This window comes from Rhea americana, unplaced genomic scaffold, assembly GCF_003343005.1.
Source record: "Rhea americana isolate MKP2758 unplaced genomic scaffold, rheAme1 scaffold_50, whole genome shotgun sequence".
Taxonomy (NCBI): Eukaryota; Metazoa; Chordata; class Aves; order Rheiformes; family Rheidae; genus Rhea; species Rhea americana.
The window spans coordinates 3,216,142-3,235,441 of NW_028186646.1; the positions used below are offsets into that span (position 1 = coordinate 3,216,142).

General features: G+C 38.7%; 1 protein-coding gene across 1 annotated transcript in view; it reads left to right on the top strand.

Annotated features, from left to right (window-relative positions):
- DIP2C (DIP2 acetate--CoA ligase C (putative)) overlaps positions 1 to 19,300 on the top strand; it is a 183,168-nt gene that overhangs the window by 99,225 nt on the left and 64,643 nt on the right. The window contains exons 13-23 of the mRNA XM_085317723.1: positions 427 to 550; positions 1,244 to 1,353; positions 2,676 to 2,778; positions 3,148 to 3,212; positions 5,121 to 5,214; positions 5,345 to 5,464; positions 6,276 to 6,390; positions 10,399 to 10,538; positions 12,094 to 12,230; positions 14,474 to 14,682; positions 15,516 to 15,630. Of these exons, the coding sequence (XP_085173849.1) occupies positions 427 to 550; positions 1,244 to 1,353; positions 2,676 to 2,778; positions 3,148 to 3,212; positions 5,121 to 5,214; positions 5,345 to 5,464; positions 6,276 to 6,390; positions 10,399 to 10,538; positions 12,094 to 12,230; positions 14,474 to 14,682; positions 15,516 to 15,630 (1,332 nt within the window). The remainder of the gene's footprint in view (positions 1 to 426; positions 551 to 1,243; positions 1,354 to 2,675; positions 2,779 to 3,147; positions 3,213 to 5,120; positions 5,215 to 5,344; positions 5,465 to 6,275; positions 6,391 to 10,398; positions 10,539 to 12,093; positions 12,231 to 14,473; positions 14,683 to 15,515; positions 15,631 to 19,300) is intronic.

Consider the following 19,300-nt stretch of genomic DNA (forward strand, 5'->3'; position numbering starts at 1 on the left):
TGTGCTTTCTTTAATGGGCACTTGGCTATCTATAGTGCTCCTGAAATGGGTCAACAACTGCGAATAGCGATACTGTGACCACTGTGTGTCCATCATAACCAGGAGGAGGCCATTTCAAAGGTGCATGCTTTCTCCAGCCTGAAGCAGCTATAACTCATTTCCTAGCTGTCATTTCTGAGGAGATGAGAGAGAGGAAGCCATATGATTTCTTCAGTTCTCTTTATGATTTATACTATTACAGATCAGAAAATATGTGTTATGGAATTCCTTTGTTGATGTACAAATCAGTGTTGCTAATAAGTTAAGTTGCCTGGAGGAAAGAGATTATTTTCCTTCAAAGATATGCTGCCAAAAGACAAAAACATTTTCCCCCTGGAGCCACTTGTAATCAATTTTATGTATTGCTTTTATTTTATGATCTATTAGGATGCAGGAAGCCAACAAATAGGTTTTTTGCTTGGGAGCTGTGGAGTTACTGTGGCCTTGACCAGTGACGCCTGCCATAAAGGACTGCCTAAGAGCCCCACGGGGGAGATACCGCAGTTTAAAGGTAAGCTAACCCTTGGTCATCATGGACGTAGGCACTGCACGTGTAACTCTCGACAGCAGTGCTCGTCGCGTTTGTTTGCTTTCAGTGGGTGAGGTTGGGCACGAGACTGAGCTTAGCTGGGGCGAGGACCCTGTTGAACCACTTGCCGCGGGAGCGGCCCTGGCCGCTGGGAGGCTGCCGCCCGGCTTTTCTTTACTGGCTCACGGCCAGAGGTTCCTGTCCCTGCTTTCCAGCTGCGGAGCTGTGCCAAGGCTCCTCGTCTGCCGCGCTGCCGGCTCAGCTGGCCGCTGAAGTCACCTGCAAGCTGGATTAAGCCACCCGAGTTTGCGCTCGAGTCAGTGAGCAGCATTCGTGTGATTCAGGCGTGGAGCTTAGCAGTGGGGTTGGCAACCTCTGATGGGAAATCAGTAGCAGGAGAGCAGTAATAAACTATTTGGGTCAATAACAGCTTAAATTGCCCAGCCGTTTCTTCAGGGGTTACCTGAGCAGGCCTCAGTCCTCGGTAGCAACATTAAGCAAGCAGTTCTGTAAGGTCTTTTTTTCTTGCGCTACACTGTGGATTAAAAGAAGCAACATTTAGGTAATGGCGGCACTCAAGCATTTGGGAAAAAAATCAGGCAGAAAAGAATTTTATCTTGTCTTATCCAGCAGAAGCTCAACAAAAGCTGACTTTTCTTTGCAACCGTTTCTCAGGCTGGCCAAAGCTGCTGTGGTTTGTCACGGAGTCGAAACATCTCTCCAAGCCTCCTCGTGACTGGTTCCCTCATATCAAGGATGCAAACAACGACACAGCTTACATTGAGGTGAATTAATGAAGACGCATTTTCTGTTTGAATCATTGTGTATGGCACTTCTGGATTAGATAAACGTAATTACTCATTCCCTGGTCAGAGAAGCAAAGAACATCCTGTTTTAGCCTCTTAACAAGCAATATTTTTAAATAAATTATACTGTATATTGATTTCAGAAAATTTAATGAAATGCTAAATTGCATTTTGGGGGTTTCTAACATTACTGTTTTTATGTCATCTAATAGGCTGCAACAATATTATTTTAAATTTGGCCAATTTACATCCTGTTCACATTGCAGGCTGGCAAAGTAGCCATGAGAAAGCTAGACAGCAAGTTTCAAAGAGAAACTTCAGTTCTCCCCTGACAACCTTCAGTCCCTTTGAAAGAGAAGGAACTTCTTGTTATAACGCTTACTGTATACCAGTTGCTTTGTGGGTCACACTCCCTCCTGAAAGATCAGCATCAGGAAGGGAAAACAAGCAATCCTGTCAGTTTTATTTTTCCTATTTATTATTTTTGCTTCCTTTTCTCCCACTTCTGCTTAGATTCAAATGTCTTCAATTCAGAGATGTTAGTATCGAATTTAAATGGTTATTCAAAGGTATTAAGTTCAAGTGAATGGAGCGAAGACATTTCCTATCTTTTCACAGTGAGAACACTGAGTTTAAAAAGCAGAAATGCCCGCTTTTCAATCTTGCTGATTATCTTCATCATGAAGAAAGATAAATGCTTAATTTACTTTAATTGCCACTAACAGTTTTCAAACTCTTGCATAAAGTTGCAGAATTACCACAATCATCAGTGATGATTCTCCCACCTGTTTTTCTTCTGCTGCTTTCTCATGGCTCTTTCATATTCTTGCAGTGAAAGCAGCTCTTGTGTTTTTCAGACTGCATAAATATTCCTATGTAGATTATTAGAGCAGCACCCACAACATTCCTGCCAGCAGTTCTTATCCCATGCCATCTATGACACAGAAGGGAGAAGTTCAGGTTTATTAGTTTGCCTATAAAATCTAAAACGAGTGCATATTGAGCAGACTGAACTAGGTTATTCTCTGCTAAATCTAGCCCATCCATTAATCATTAGCATGATTAGAATTCTTATAATTATTTTTCAGCATGCCTGTATTCAGACAACTGAGAGATTTCTGAAACCAAGCCTGGGAAGCTCCAGTTAAAAAGAGATCCAATCTGAAAGTAGTGTATTAAAAAAAAATGCTTCCCAAACCAAACAATACTGCTGCCTTCTTTAAAATATAGTCGTTAAATGTGTCCATCATTCGCCTACACTTTAACCATACATTGACTCTTCCTTACTTACTTCTTTTTAGTACAAGACATGTAAAGATGGAAGTGTGCTTGGGGTGACGGTGACAAGGATTGCACTGCTGACGCACTGCCAAGCTCTGACACAGGCATGTGGATACACCGAAGGTATGCAAGACGCTTCTCTGTTTCATTGCTAAAGTCAAGTGTGAACTGTGGTTTGTTGCTCACCGTGCTGCTGTCTTAAGTTTCACATGGATCTATGTTAAAAACTTCTAGATGTAAAACTGATTTTTTTTCACTGCTTTTAGAAAATGCACACGCGTTTAAAATATCTTTATGAGAAGTACCAAAGAGAAGACAAATAATGTCCTAGCCAAGACAAATGCTACAGTGGAGACTTATTCTGAAAGTTGAGCTTTGAGGTCAACAGTCATGTTATGCTGAAGCTTACTCTATTTCCTTCCTTTAAGTGGGTTTGTCTTGAGTCAGTGCCATGCTCTAAAAACTAAACTATGTTTTGTTTTTATTGCACAGCTGAAACAATTGTGAATGTATTAGATTTCAAGAAGGATGTTGGTTTATGGCATGGGATTCTTACGGTAAGTATGGATTATTTTATTGTTTTTTGTGAATATTTGAAAATAAACTAACCTAATATGCTTATTACCATCACAAACCAGGATATCCTAAGGTTTCTTCTAATACAAATTTTTCTGCTTTGAAAGCAAAAAATACCTGACTTACGATTCATGGTTCTCTGCTATTGCAGTTACCCATAGTGAGCACAGTAAAGATACCAGACTGTTTTAATGCTTCAAGTGCTCTGCCTATTCTTACCGTATCAGTCTAATCTTACTGATGAATATTTTTGAGATCAGACTTTATACAAATCAAAATCATTAATACTCGCTTCTGTGAGAACACAATCTAGTGACACAAATATATTGCCACAGGGAAGGTTCTCCACCTGTGACACCTCTGGTCAGCAAGTGCTTCTGTTACAGTGAAGCATTTCTTACGCTTTAAGTTGCATAATTGTCGGCTTGTTATTTGATTGTCTTCTGCGACTGACACAGGAGCCAACTTAGGTATTTCTAAAGATTGTTTGCAAAGGTGCTGCTGCGGTTGATGTCTTAAAGAACGCTATTTACTGATCATTATAATAGAAGCCAAGTTTTGAAGGGCTGATATTTGGGACTCCCAGTTTGGACAGGCCCTACGTGCTGTGATTCCCAGGGAGCCAATACACATCACACGGAGTGTTGTGCTGCCCCTGATATCAAAGGGCAGTAATAAAAATAGGCAGGAGCAGCCAGGGAGCCGATACACATCACACGGAGTGTTGTGCTGCCCCTGATATCAAAGGGCAGTAATAAAAATAGGCAGGAGCAGCCTATTAGGCACTGTGCGCATAAATGTATTAAAAATCCACTTCTGTCACTGCTGTTGGGAGTAAACATCTGACAGAGCTTTCCTGTGGCTTCCTTTGCTATTAGTGTTGGTCTCAACTTCATTTGTTGCATGTGACTACTTTTCCTGTACCAGCACCTGTGCCAGCCTGAAAAGGGAAGTATCCTTTTTGGTCTCCATCTCACAAAGATTTAGATGACCAGTCCAGTGGAATATTTGCCTGTGTCAGGAACCTGGTTTCTTAAACCTGTTTTCCAAAACAAATACTGCTTAGCCTGAGCTGCTGTGAGTAGAGATTGATTACCCTCAGAAAATGATTTTACGTGGCAACCGAAGGAAGGAAGCAGCCCATTTACAGGCTGTTTGTTTGGTTGTAATACAAGAGAAATTGCTGAAGGAATTGACTGCTTCAAATCAGGAGATGTGTGTTTGCTGCCATTGGCTTCACTCACTTGCTTTTCCTAACTCCCTGCAACTTTTCATAACCTTGTTAGGAAATGTACTGGAGTATCAGGAAACCTACCCTGGAGCAAGACACACACCAAAAAAACCCCTTCATTTATTTTCTATTAAAATAAATTGCTCCCTGCTTAATCTGTGACTATGCTTTCCATCTACTGTCTTTTAAGTATTTTTTTCCCACTACTGTTAATAGTTCTTCGGTTTTTGAAAAGATGGGTTTCTTTAGACACACCCATTGCTGTTACTCCTCTTTGTGAATAAAAAGTCTTTGTATGAACAGGAGTCTTTCAAACATAGGGATAATATTAACCTGTGCAGCAAACATGGGCATTGGTCACTCAAAAGCTATGTAAGCTTTTGTGTAATTTTTATGATTTCGCTGAGAGTACAAACGGGAAGAAAATCCTTTTAAATTATTTTCACTACTGCTTCAAAGTTATGATCTTAACAGTCCTAAATCACAGAATTATAAAATGGTGGATTCGTTTCATCTTAATGTAGATAGCTTGATAGGAAAAGAAATGCCACCATTGAAAATAAAGCAAGTGTAGAGTAAGTAGCATAGATGCCTCTGCCCAGAAATAAATAACTTCTGTGATTATTGAATAAAAGCTATTTATTTGATTTGATTTCAGAGTGTCATGAACATGATGCATGTTATAAGTATTCCGTATTCCTTAATGAAAGTGAATCCACTGTCCTGGATACAGAAAGTCTGTCAGTACAAAGGTAAGGGGCAAGAATATACAAAGGTATGTTTTGAAGTCAATAGCGAAAGGACGAGTTCCTGATACATCTGAAGCTGTGACTAAAATAACTTCTATGTGGTGTACTGGCAATCTTTCCATTTTTATTGTAGCCAAAGTTGCTTGTGTAAAATCCAGAGACATGCACTGGGCATTGGTGGCACATCGAGATCAGAGAGACATCAACCTTTCCTCACTGCGTATGCTAATAGTGGCGGATGGCGCAAACCCATGTAAGTGATGCTTCTGCAGTCCGGCAGAGAATAGCACGTGTGTTTTCTATCTGGCATTTGAAGTTACAGTCTGCAGTCATCTTAGCTAAAATGTTTAACAGAGTATAAGGTTTGTCTACTGCAAACTACACAATATTTATGGAAACAGTAATTAATTTTGGATTTTTTAAAATGTATTTTTCTTTAGCTAATCCTGAAGCAAACTTGATATTCCACATAACGTAAGTTGCAGTAAATACAGTTTTGTTTAACATGACAGCCATATGTAAACACTGAAGTAAATAACTGAGCTGTAGAAAGGATCAAAACATTTGCTTCGGAATGATGGCACTCAGATGTAGGTGTAACTGAAAATTTGAGGGGAATAGTTACAATACTCTAGAGAACTGTATCTGGATCGCTTCATGACAATTAGTAGTTTGAACTCTTTCTCTATATTATTTAAGATACTGAGGTGTAGATATATCTTGCTTTTTTATAGTAGCTTGCTTTGAGTTTCTAAATTAAAACTTTAATTTGCCTCAACTCAAAAAATATGTAATGAAATTCATATTGTAAATCTATCAGCAATGGCTTTTCTGCATAAGCATAGTGAAAGGACTGTGCACTCAAAAATGAATCTTTATGTATTGTGTATATGCAACTGTAAATATAAATGTATATATGTAATTGTAACAGATATGGTTTATTTCTCAGTGTTGCATAGGTCCTCAAAAGCCTATATATGCATTAAGTATGTTTGCAGTTTGAATAGCATCACTTCAGAAATCAGTTTATTTTTCTCCTCTGATTTTTTTTTCCCTTATCCCAGGGTCTATTTCTTCCTGTGATGCATTTCTCAATGTCTTCCAAAGTAAAGGTCTCAGACAGGAGGTCATTTGTCCGTGTGCTAGCTCACCAGAAGCTCTCACTGTGGCTATTCGAAGGTACTGTGTTACAAGAGTTGAGTTAAACACACTGTAGAATAACTGTGGTAATTTGAAAAGAAAAATTTATTCAAGATTGAATCTACATACTTAACTTCTGAATGACACCTTTAGTTTTCATTATGTTTGTGTCCAAAGAATACATACAAGACAAATTTGGAGAATAATAATTTAGCTTCAGAGAACCTGATAAAAAAGTTCCCATTTCTGTAATATTATCTAATTTTAAATGAAACAGATTGAAATGCGAAAGCTCAATCCATAAAAAGACATGGAAAAAATGCCACCATAAGAATAAAATTAATTAAAATATGGAAATTTAAATGGAGTTGCTGTAGAGGAAATTCATGCTTTAAACTAGTGTATTTAAAGAGAATTATGACATTCTGCAGGTTGTTTTTGGCTAACTGTTGCTTCTTAACCATTCATACACTCTGAGTAGTCATCTGGAAATTTTCTTTAAGTCTGTGGGATTTGTACCTAAAAAGGAAATTGATAAATTCTGATAAAACCAGTAAGTTTTATCTGCATGAATGTCCATATGAAGCAGTCACCTGTCCTGAGCATTGTGACACACAGTAAATGCCGTATCTGTTGTCTGTTTTGACAAAATTGTGCCAAAGCTATCCCTTGAATAGTAGGTGCTTTGTTTTTAAGCTCAGATTTCCACAGCCATTGATAATTTTTTCACGTTAAAATGTGCAGGATAAAACTGTAAAGCATTGCAAAAGTATTAATAAAACTATTCCTGCCACAAAGTTTAAAATACGTCAAATGAAATTTAACTAGATTTTCAATTAACTTTCCAAAGAAATATCACAGGAAGAAAGACATAAGCCAAGAATGTGGTTGTCTTTCAGCCACTTCATTATTAACCTTAAAAGTCTGAAAATTATCTGTCAGTGATTCATCCTATCCAGGTTAGTCTCCTTCTGTAAACTGCACTGTCAGCTCCACCAGCCTCAGACCTTGTCCCAGCCTTGTCTCATGGACGTTGCTCTTCCCTTGGGTTGCATTTCCTTGGTGTAGACTCTGCTGACCTTGCAATCCCTCCTACCTTGGAATTAGCTGTTGCTTGTAAAGGCAGAGGATGTTGCTTGTGCTGAACACTGATTAACAGGAGAGTTTTCATTTCCTCTGTTACCCTAGATAATTTGCCCCAGATCGCAGGCTCAGAAATGGGAGAACTCAGACCGCTGCATCTCCATGTGTAGTGCCTGACTTGCCCTTTCCAGACTTACATTCTGTGCTTGTATCCATCTGAAGCACTAGAGATCCTTTTTCAAATTAACTAGCATTGAGAGCTTACATTAAAAAAAAATATTAACACGTAAAAGAGTTGATGATTCAAAAAAAAAAGCATTTTTATCTTCCGTGCCTTGCTATGTAATTGCAAAGCAGTTCTTACTACTGTGAACATTACTGAATACATAGCTTTTTGTAAAGTCAGTATAATGGTAGGATAATACCAGCAGAACTTGGACGCTTTAGTATTTTTTATTTTATTCAAACCATCTCCACTGACAGTAAAGCCATTATCATACAAGTTCCAAAGAGTTACAGCTGAAGTATGCATTAAAATGATTCCCTAGAGATCACAGATCCAGAAAGCTCCCTGTTAATGCTCCAACTCTTTCAAAATATATGGTGTATTTTAACTGATCTTCCTATAAAGCAGAGTAACAGAACCAGTGCTCTATTGAAAAACCTTTGTAATTTAGAAAAAGAGTAATAGATACTTTAGCTTTAGAACTGAAGCATAAAGCCTAGTATTTAAAGGCATATCTCATGCAAATAGTGGTCCGAGTTATTTGTGGTTTTCCCCTTTGGTTCACTGCGTGTGACTCTGAGTCCACATGCTTAAGAAAGTTCCAAAGTTTAAGTACAGATCTGTTCCCATTTAAAGTAATGCCAGAAAATAATGGTAAAATTGATTGCCTCTCCAAATGGTAGGACAAATCTGTTCTCAAAATGCTCTATGACTATTCAGTATGAGCAAATAGCTTTGATAAATATACATCGTCCCCGTTTCGCAGTTGAGGCGACTTAGGGGTAGGTTTGTCTGATGGGTTACCTGCATTCACTAAATGTATGAAGTAGGTGTAGTTATACCTTTGTCTTGTTGTCCCTATCTTAACCACAAGACTTATCTTCCTTTGACTAGTAGGCATTCTTAAAGAATTTCAAATGCTGTTTAGAAATATTGAATGTGTAAGTAAAATAAAAAGTACTGACTTTAAAATAAATTATAAAAACATTAGAATGAGGCTGTTTGCATCCCATCTTCTTTACAAGTGATTTCCATCTTTCTGCTTGGTAGAGATACTTCTTTTGGGAATGTTCTCATGTAGATGTCATAGATAGGACAAAATAAGATACATTCCAGGATGCCTGTTGACAAGATACCTTCTAAGAAGGGTGTATCTACACTGTTGCACCACTTAGCTCTCCCTTCACTCCTGAATCTTGGTCTTTGTGTTCCCTTGTTCCCTTTTGGTGTAAGGTAGCTAGTTGCCTGCAAGAGGACTCTGAAGCACATTTAACTGGTGACTCAGGAATCTACCTCAGACTACCAGAAATAGTCTGAAATAACAGCCCATTGTGTAGACTTGGGGTCCTAATCACCAACTCATAGAATCATAGAATGGTAAGGTTGGTAGGGACCTCTGGAGGTCATCTAGTCCAACCCTCAGTAGCCCGTGCGGGGATTGAACCCACAACCTTGGCATTAGCAGCACCATGCTCTACCCAACTGAGCTAAACCTGCTTCTAGTGCACTGCACCTCTTGCCAGCTAGACAAAATATTACCTAAACACAGGCTGCACCGAGTTTGACTTCATCAGCTAGTCATCCACCACATTCCTAAAAGGCCTGGTGCCTCCAATTTCTCTCCCTCCCAACCTTACTGCTGTATATATGGCCAGTGTCTTTCAGCTCTGCTCCTGCTCTCTTTTTTTTCAGTCTTTGGATGTGATAAATAACTCTAGGAAATGTATGTGAAAGTCTAGGTGGCCTCTCCTCTTAAGAAGGTTGTGAGGAGCTCTGTGTGCCTGGTAGAGACTGGCATTCTGTTTTCATGTTTAAGGGGTCCTAAACAGTAATATATGTGTTTTGAGGAACAAGGGTGAAAGAAAGTTGATCAATAATGTGGTTGAAAGTTCCTTTTATATGATGGCAATGTTATTTATCACAGCTGCTTGTTTACTAGCTCAATTTGTTATGCTCTAATGCATTCTCAAGAATGCCCACATCCTTCTTTGTTGACAATGTCACTTGAGAAATATGCCTCATAAAACCTATTAATTGAAATTTATAGTACCGATCACTGCCAGTCTTACATGAGCATGATTAGCTAAGGCCCATCTAGAATTTCAAGCACAGCAGAGAAGAAATGTCATGTAAAAGGACATTATCAGAGTAGAAATAGTAGTCTTAAAATGGATTTGTATGAAAAATTCAGATTCTTGAAGTGAATATTGTCTATTTTGTCAGCTGAAGTCTTTCCGCTCTCCATGGTTGTGTTATCCATAACCAAATCAGCATCATGTTCGCCTCCAGTTTTGCATTTGAAAGTGCAGGGCGGTATAAGAATCTGGCTCTGGCTTGGTCACCACTAGTCACCAACTCGCATAGGTCACCATTACTTTGCTCAAACAACACTCTGTATGCGTATAATTGTGTTCACTGATACAGCATGAAGTTTTGCACTGCAGCAGGTTGGCAGACAGCTTGTCCTGTGCTATGGTATCATATAACATGTTGGAACTGATATTGAGCAAGCCAATGAGTTACAAAGATGCTGTGTCCACAACGTTGTGGCCATGAATGAGGAAGGTGTAATTTGTTTTAGTTTTTGTAGGGTAATGTAGAATAATCTATTTTTATTTAAATTTTATGCATTAAAATAAAGATGGTAAAGTGCAACAGTGGTCCAGTAAGAATAGGGAAATGCTTCTGTTTGCCTGATAGTGCATACTGTCCACTAATCTTATGAACCGCGTTTGCAGGCCAACAGATGACAGCAATCAGCCACCAGGCAGAGGAGTTCTGTCCATGCATGGTCTCACTTATGGAGTGATTCGAGTGGATTCTGAAGAAAAACTTTCTGTTCTTACTGTACAGGATGTTGGCCTAGTGATGCCAGGAGGTGAGGTTTGGAACAACTTTTTTAAAACTTACTGTGAATGGATTCATCCTTACTATGAATGGATTCATTAACTTATTTAGTATATAAAATCCTAGGTGGCTTAGGATTAGAATAGGTATACATCAAAGAAGTCTACTCCAAAACCATTACCTAACAAAACCTTGTAACTTTGAAATCCTAAGAGTTCTTCTTCTTTGTATTTACCTCAGTGGGTCACTTTACACGCATTAGCAGCCCACTTCAAACAATCTGGCACTGTGTCAGAGCATCAAATCATTAACTACTGCTTACTGATACAGAAAATAAAAGACTTAGAGTTGTATGTCTGGGAGACATAAATGGTACATGAGTCTGACCCAGCTGAGATTCATGTTGTAGAAGATTGCTAGCAAAAGGCTTGCAGAATGTTTTCCCAAAATCTTGTGCTAAGACCTGGTTATCAGAAAGAGCAGGTATGACTGAACTGTTTGTGTTGATAAATTCAGAACAAAGCCTGTGCTTCTGAAGATGAAGATAAGATTTTTCATATGAGCTAGATTTTAAGTGAAATGTTATGGAGATTGGAAAAGATAGTACTTTAGTTTTTCATAACTGAATGTCTGTTATGCACCAAATGAATAAAACCTAAAATATTCATCTTACAAAATTTCAGCTGAACAGCTTAAAATAAAGGAAGGTAAGATTGGTTGTTGTCTAATAGTTATCATATAAAATACTATTATAGGTGGTACCATCGAGTACTTCATACTACAAACTCTGATAAGTAGAATAAACTCCTTTTTATCCTCAGAGAGAGTGAGAGGTCAGTCAAGATTCTTTACACTTGTACTTAAAAGACATTTGGGGTTGCTTCTGGTCTCCTGTTCACCATATTGTCTTTCAGTTGCAAAGTCTATGCTCATGCTGGACTTCTAATAGAGAGATTGTAGCTAAACCAGCATACCTGATTCTTATTCACTTGGCTCAAACATAAAGCTGCTTCTTTCTCAAACCAGTGCTTTCTAATCCCTCTGCTTTAGCCCCTGCTGTCTCCACAGTACTGTAAAACCACTGAGTGGGAGGTTGAGCTCTGAGAAATTCTTAGCAAAACAACAGTAGTCGTGTGCTAGAATATCTTAATCTTTCATATGATGTTGCTTCGGGGAAGGTGAATTTCCTGGTTGCCTGTCTCTCCCCGGCAGTACAATTATGATCAAGAGCACATCTAAAATATTTCGTATTCACCAGCTGAATCAAATCTGGTCTTCAGTATGCAGAACTGAGAATGCAATCAGAGTTTGCAGAGATATTACCAATCAACTGATATTTTAGAAAGCAAGGCAAATTAGATTTTCTTTTCAGTGTAAAGACTGGATTTACATAAAAATCTTCTCATTCTTTGTGTAAATATTAGTTTGTTAATGTTGAACACCTTAATGTTTGAAAGACTGTTTGTTAGACATTAGCATCCACATATAATTTATTTATGTCACCTCCCCTGTAGTATCTTTCCCACAGCATGTATATTGTGGTTAGTTTTATAATATTTTTTTAAAGTTCCTTGCTCTTCCTCTAGCTATAATGTGTTCAGTGAAGCCAGATGGAATTCCTCAGCTCTGTAAAACAGATGAAATAGGAGAACTCTGTGTATGTGCTATTGCAACGGGTACATCATATTATGGACTCTCGGGCATGACCAAAAATACTTTTGAGGTAAGATGAGGAAAAAATGCTATAAAAAGCTTTCCTTTTTAACTCCTTCTGTTAGAGGATATTGTTTTACATAAAATACTGGCAGCGTTAATAAGAGAATATCAGCAATAATCTGTGTTTATGGCTTAGACCTTGGGTACTGTAGCCAAATAATCTGCACTGAAGCTTGTTTCATTAAGCACAGTAACAGCTCTTTACATGGGTTTAGTTCTGGCTCTGAGGTGCTTTTACTCTAATTTTGAAAGAAGATGTAAGGGGATGAAACAATCTGAAGGAAAGCAGGAAGAAAAACAAAGTTCAAAAGGTGATACTTTGCAAGTGCCTGAGCTAGCTACATGCAGAATGTGATCGTTGCAAACAGTAGGAGTACTGCTGTGTATCTTTAAAAAGCAGTTTTCAACATTTCCACTGCCCAGCCAGCATTAAATCCTTGCATTTACACAGGATCCTGACAGATAGCTTCAAGAGATATCTGAATAATGAAATTGCCCTTTCCTAATTAGTCCCTTCCATCTTCTATTTGAATTGCCTTAAATGAAGACTTTTTTGCTTTTCCAGGATGTTTTGGCTCCATTGTAGACTGCTGTATTTGTAACACTGTTCTTCCTGCTCACTTCTTACCATTAGCCTCTGTTGAAGCCAGTATGAAAGGCTAGTCAAGTTGGAGAAATACTGTGAAAACTGAGGAGAGAATGTTCATAAATTAAGCTCTAATCTTTTTTCTTTTAAAAAATGGGGAAAAAGATAAGAATAATGCATTTACATTTTCCTAAACAAATGCTCTTTCTGATACTACCATTTTTTGTAGTCTAAGCATGGCTAATTTCTCCAGCAAAATGGCTTCAGCTTTCAGTATGCAGATCTGAATGTTGTAAGCACTATACCCAAAGTAAATATTGGAGGCCGATGGATATAGTTTTCCATCGTGCTATTGAAGCCGGGAATCCTACCATGCTATTGTGATGTGAAGTTTGTTGATCCTTGATTGCTGTGCTACAAGAGCAATTAGCATTACCCAATATGAACAATAATCCTGGATTTGACAGATTTCATGGCAGAAAGACTTATTTTGGAATACTTGGAGTACTTGCTGTAAAAAATCATTCGTAACTGATAACTGGATCTGCAGTTTAGCAGACATTTAAGCTTATTCTTAACAGTAAGCAAATAAATTGTTATTGAGTCAGACTATTTGTTCTTAAAGTTAAGCATGTTCTTAAGGACCCTCTTCCGTAGAGACTCTTTTATATATAAATATATATATTGTAGTGTCTAATTCATGTAACAAGCAATAGTGAGTCAGAGTTTTCTGTTCCTGAGCTGAATTATGGCTGAAGATGTAGAAGCATTAAATCTGTCCGGTAAGAGTCATCCATGTGCATCTGAGGGTAGAATTTGACCTTTCTTTTCAGACAAGCCTTGAAGGACACTATTTTCATGGTCTCCCACTTAAATAACTGCCATTTCGACTATTTCAGTTTAAGGAAGAGACTGTAGGAAAGTGTGACTATATCAGAATGCAATTCAAAGTAGCTCGTACACTAAAAGGATAAAGCCACGGTAGTTAGGATGAGAAAAGCAGAATAAATTGTCCTGGGTGGAACTCCATCCTGTGGAAGTCATGTACGCGCCTGCTGTTCAAACTGCCTCTTTTAAAGAGTCTCTATATAGGATTGTATTTTCACTTTTAGACAGGCAACATAAGGCATTAACACAGGTATTTTAAGGGCAGTATTGACCTTGAATAAAAAAGTAGTCAGCTCTAAGAGTCACTAGCATACAATACATTAAAAGAGTGTTACTTCTTGCCTGTTTGTCTTTCTGTAGTATGCTGGAAATGAGCAGGAGGTACTGAGAGAACCTATATAGTAATACTTAATTTTATCTGTGAGGTTCCATCTACATAGGACCTCAGGTTATTTTAGCTCTGCAAAGCCTTTTCTTTATTTAATATTGTTTGATATTTTTTAACATCATAAATGATTTACAAAGCCGTGGTTAGGGAAAATGTGTATGGTAAACAGAGTGGGATGCAACTTGCTTAACTTCAGATTTCTGAAAATTACCACTCACATCTAGGAATTCCCTGATACTCTCTTTGTAGTCAGTGGAGAAGAAAGAGCGTCACCACAGACCTATTTATTTCACTTTATAAGAGCCAACTGAGGAAACATACTTGAAATATTCAGCACTGTCATACCTGTGTATGGAATTGAACACCTAAGTTTTCTTTTGTCTTACAGGTATTTCCTATGACCAGTTCTGGTGGCCCTATCACTGAATATCCTTTTATAAGGACTGGGTTACTAGGCTTTATAGGGCCAGGTGGACTTGTCTTTGTTATCGGCAAAATGGATGGTTTGATGGTCGTCAGTGGAAGAAGACACAATGCTGATGATATTGTAGCAACAGCGCTGGCAGTGGAACCAATGAAATTCGTCTACAGGGGGAGGTCTGGTCCTTTCTTTTCTCCTGTCAAACAGAAATTATTGTTTTGCTTAGACTTAGTGTGAGTGACCTAAAGTGCTTTCAGAAGCCAGTGCCTAATCTACAGTAAAATAGCAATAGTATGACATTTGTTTGCAGTTTTCTTACAGTGATGTTTATCTGGCTAGAACCAGGAGACAGCAGACACTGCTGAGATAGACTTTAGGAACCAAGATCCAAAGTTGTGATTTTAAAAACTTCCAGTTCAACAGTTAATTAATTCTGAAGGTGTTAGCTCAACAGGATCCTTCCTGTCTGACTTGAACATGTCCAATATACTTAACACTACAGTTCCTGAACATGACAACTATTCCCCTGTGTGGCCCTCCTGAGATGCTGGAACTGAACAGGAGGCATCTAAAATATGAATAGGCTAATGCAGTAAGATGCACTCACACCTGATCACAGCAGATCTCTCACAAAATGATGCTGCAATTGCTTTCTTTTAGGTGGTGGAAGAAGATGCTTGCTTTGATTGTTTTATAAAGTATGACAAAAGCTTAACAACAAGCTTAGGGTGAGCAAGATTTAGTGCTTTTCTCTTTAACCTGAGTAGGTTCACATCTCCAGCTCTGCCATGAGATTTTTCATGTGATTCTGGAACAAGGCACCCTATTGTTCCTCTTAAAGTTAGGCAAAATTGTTCATGTTACATTTTTTCTCTAAAAAATACTTACTGAAGCACCAACCATCTGAGTAGTAAATAACAAATCATAGTTATGGAGGGTTAACTTAGAAGATCCTTTTTTTTTTAATCTATACTGGCACTAAATACTGTTCTCTCCTTCTCTCCTATAGAATAGCAGTGTTTTCAGTGAGTGTGCTGCATGATGAAAGGATAGTTATTGTTGCTGAGCAAAGGCCTGATTCCACAGAGGAAGACAGTTTTCAATGGATGAGTAGAGTTCTCCAGGTAATGAATGCTCTTTGTATACATTCGGAAGCTATTTCTTCCTGCCTTCTATTCTTTTTGTTGATCTTTCAGTCCGCTACAATAACCTGACATTTGTCTTTGAGTATTTGTAATTCCACCTTCGGTTGCACTTAAACCTAATGAGCACGTGGCGTTCTGAGTGATGGTTCTTATCCAGGCTACACATATCCCTTCTACCTCCTTTCTTCCCGCATAGGAGCATGAAGAGCAGGATGGCTGCAGTTGCTCCTCCAGTCCCCTCTCACTGCTTATGGCAGTGAGCAGCCAATTCACTAATTTTCTTGAATTTCTAAACTTCTGGAAAAAGAAATCAGCACAGCCAGCACTAGTGAATTTTCTGTTACTAGACCACAGTTAGGATTTTCAGCAGTCTTGCATCTTTGTTCTGACTATGCCAGCAAGTAATGCTGAGCCATTTACTGAGCTTCTACATCAGAAAGCTTTTCACGAATGCCTGTGCATAGAGACCAGGTTTACTCATGGAGCCTAGATACAGCTTCAGATATTAAAAGAAGTCTTAGAAGGAAATCACAAAATGCCATTCTGAAGCATGAAGTCCCAGCGAATATCCCAGAGAACACCCCAGCTGCAGTGTATGGTAAATAATTGTTCATTTTGGCCTGAGATCATCTTCATGAATGTGACATTACTCTCTTTGCTCCCTTCTGAAAGCAAGAAACCAAAGCTTTAAACCAAGAGGATTTTCTCATCACCTTATGAGGTTCATACGATGCCAATTCCTCAGTTTGAACTCAGAGAACATTGTCACATACAATGATCTTTAATACTAAGCATTTTAAACAAGGGAAGTCTCTGAAACTTTATGTTTCAATCAATAAAAAGTGCACTCCTCTGAATAAAGGTATCTTGAAACTGGTATGTGGCTTTTAAAAATCAGAGTGGGTAAATTCTCCTAAGGAGTTTTCAGTGTACTTAAGTTGATAGCCCCTAGTAGCTGTGTGAGCATATATGGTCCATGAAACACACCTAACACATTCATTCCCCAAATTTGACTTTTTTGGATGCCAGCTGTATTCACTGTCTTAATTTCAGCTTCTGCTTAACAAATTCTGAGGTACTTGGCAGATGCCATTTTCTCATTTGGAAGAGGATGATCCTTTTCTTAACAAAATGCTTTCTTAAGAAAATGTTTTCTTAAAAAAACAGGGATGAATTAAGAAATAGCAAGTGAACAGAGTAGGATGTGGTTACAATAATATACTCATTCATTACTTTGAAGAGTAATGAATAAATATATTGTGTGATCTTACTGTCAAAAGCTACAGAAGTCTATTAAATAGTTACTGGCACTGGTATGGTGCTGATGTCATCAGAAGTAGATATGCACGTTCGAGCTGGTTCTCTAGATTTCTTTTTAATCAGTGGGAGAGAATTAGGTGTTTACAGTGCCCCATGTTGATGGCTAAACACACTGGATGAAATATATCCTAAAAATGCTTATTTCACTCCACTGAGCTGAAGTGATCAGTTAGCTCAGATGTAATCATCTACAGTGAAAATATCTGCAGAGGGGACACATACTGCAAGGGAATCTGCTGTATCACAATTCCAACTGTCTGGTGGATCATACGAGGCATACACTATGAAGAAGAAACCCATCTTGGTGGATTTGTGAACAAGTTGGCCCGAAACCAGGTGAAGCGGTGCTGAGGAACCATGGTCTTCAAGCCACTGATGATAAAAGTGCGGATCTTCTTATACATTGGAGTCCAAGCTAAAGCAAATGTCATGACCTTGTTCAAAGGATTTTCAACTATAATGTTCACAAAAAATATTAGATACTTTGAAGAGTGGTCATTTTCTGTCTCTTCCATCTCTGTAACTAAACCATTTCTTGCTCAAAAGCAACAGGTAACAGCAAAAGTCTGTCTGTTGCTACCTTGGGAAATGGTTTCACCTCTACAGCTGGGCACTTGCTGCTTCTGTTTCCCTTGCTTGCTTCCCTTTCTGTCTCTCTTCAAGGACTCTTTTTGGGTGAATATATTACAGACATATTTTTTGCTTTACCCAAGAGCCAAAAAAAAAGATCTTACACAATTCAGTGATGTTTTTACTCATTATTTCTTTGTACTAAATAAGAAAGGAAATGTTTGTCTAGTGTGTGCTTGAAGAAACTGAACAAATAAGCTTTCTTCCATCTCAAGACAGATTTGTCTGTTCTCTTGGTTTAAAAGATGTCTACTTTTCATAGAGCTAGAGACATCTCAAGTTCACAGTGGATCTAAATTGTTATCAAGAAAAGCTAAAATCTTTAGGTTGTCCATCACACAGAAAGCCTTTGAAACAAGGGCAGCCTATTTTAGAATGAAGTGCATTTGAATTGCCCGTGCTTTGGTGATTTTTTCAAGGAAAGAGCCCCTAAAGAAAAGGTAGAAATTCTGGACTTGCACTTCTGTTTTCTCAGCTGAGCGTTTTTCTGACTTTTACACAAATTGTGTCTTATTTCATCATAGACAGTAGAATTCAATACTAAACACTGTGAGTTCTGTGTCAGGGTGCTCCTACCAGAAGAAAAGCCTGGTTATTCTGAATATGAGCAAGCCACACAAATGTCTGAGAATGATGGGCCATATATCAAAGTACACACATGTGTGACTGCTTTCAGCATCAGTGTGTGAAGTCTGCCACTCAGCACGTGTCACTGTGTGAGCAAGAAGTTTCTGGTTCTGCTTTAGCTGAGATCTAAGAACGGAAGCCAGGAACATGCTGGATGCATTGTGCCTCCTTCTCAATCAGGATTTTAATAACAGATGTTAGGAAGTGGTAACTGAGTGTAACTGAATCATCTGCTAGTGAAGAGTAACATAACAGTATCACACTTTTATCACAATTCTTAGCATCTGTGATATCAGACTCTCATGGTAGCCATGAGACTTCTGTAACACCCTCCATGTGTTGCCCTCTGCCAACTCTGTTCTATGCTGCCTGCTTCAGCTGTGCCTGTGCTCCTCCTCCTTACAACTGAGCTGCTACTATTTGCAGGACTTCTTTACGGCAGTTTGCACTTGTTCTGACTATCCCCAGCCCTTCTTCCTCCTCAGCAAAGGGCTGAAGCAAGATAAAATTGCTATATTAGACTGTGTCTGGAGGTGTTAGCAGAGGCATGGTTGGGAGAGAGCAGTGGGGAAGAAGGTTTCGTGCAAGTAGTGGAGGAGGAAGATATTCCGGTGGCATTGTGAGTAAAGGTCGCAGGTTCTGCAGAAGTTTGGTCAGAGCAATCCTAGCTATTCATTCGCAGTCCAGGCTTCTGTAAGCTGATCTGACCCTTCAGTCGGAGTTGCAGCTGCTGTACCTGGCAGACTGCGTGCTGGTTTTACCAGTGCCAGCACACTGGCTGGACTGGACAGAGCTTGAAAAAGCGGGGAGATCTATTGCAGAACAGAAGAGTGCCTGCCTGGAGAATTTTGTCAGAATGGAATGTTTTCTTAGCTTGGACAACACAGCATGTCTGGACTCTGCGCAAGTATTTCTAATTAGTCTTCTCGATGAAACAGAAGAATAAAGATTTCAGTTTCACTTTTTACTTCTGTCTGGACAGAGTCATTTCAAAAACCAAGCCGTGTCATCAAAAGGCGTGATACCAGCTGTGTCACAAGTTGACTGGTACCCTTCAGCTCAGAACTTTAAG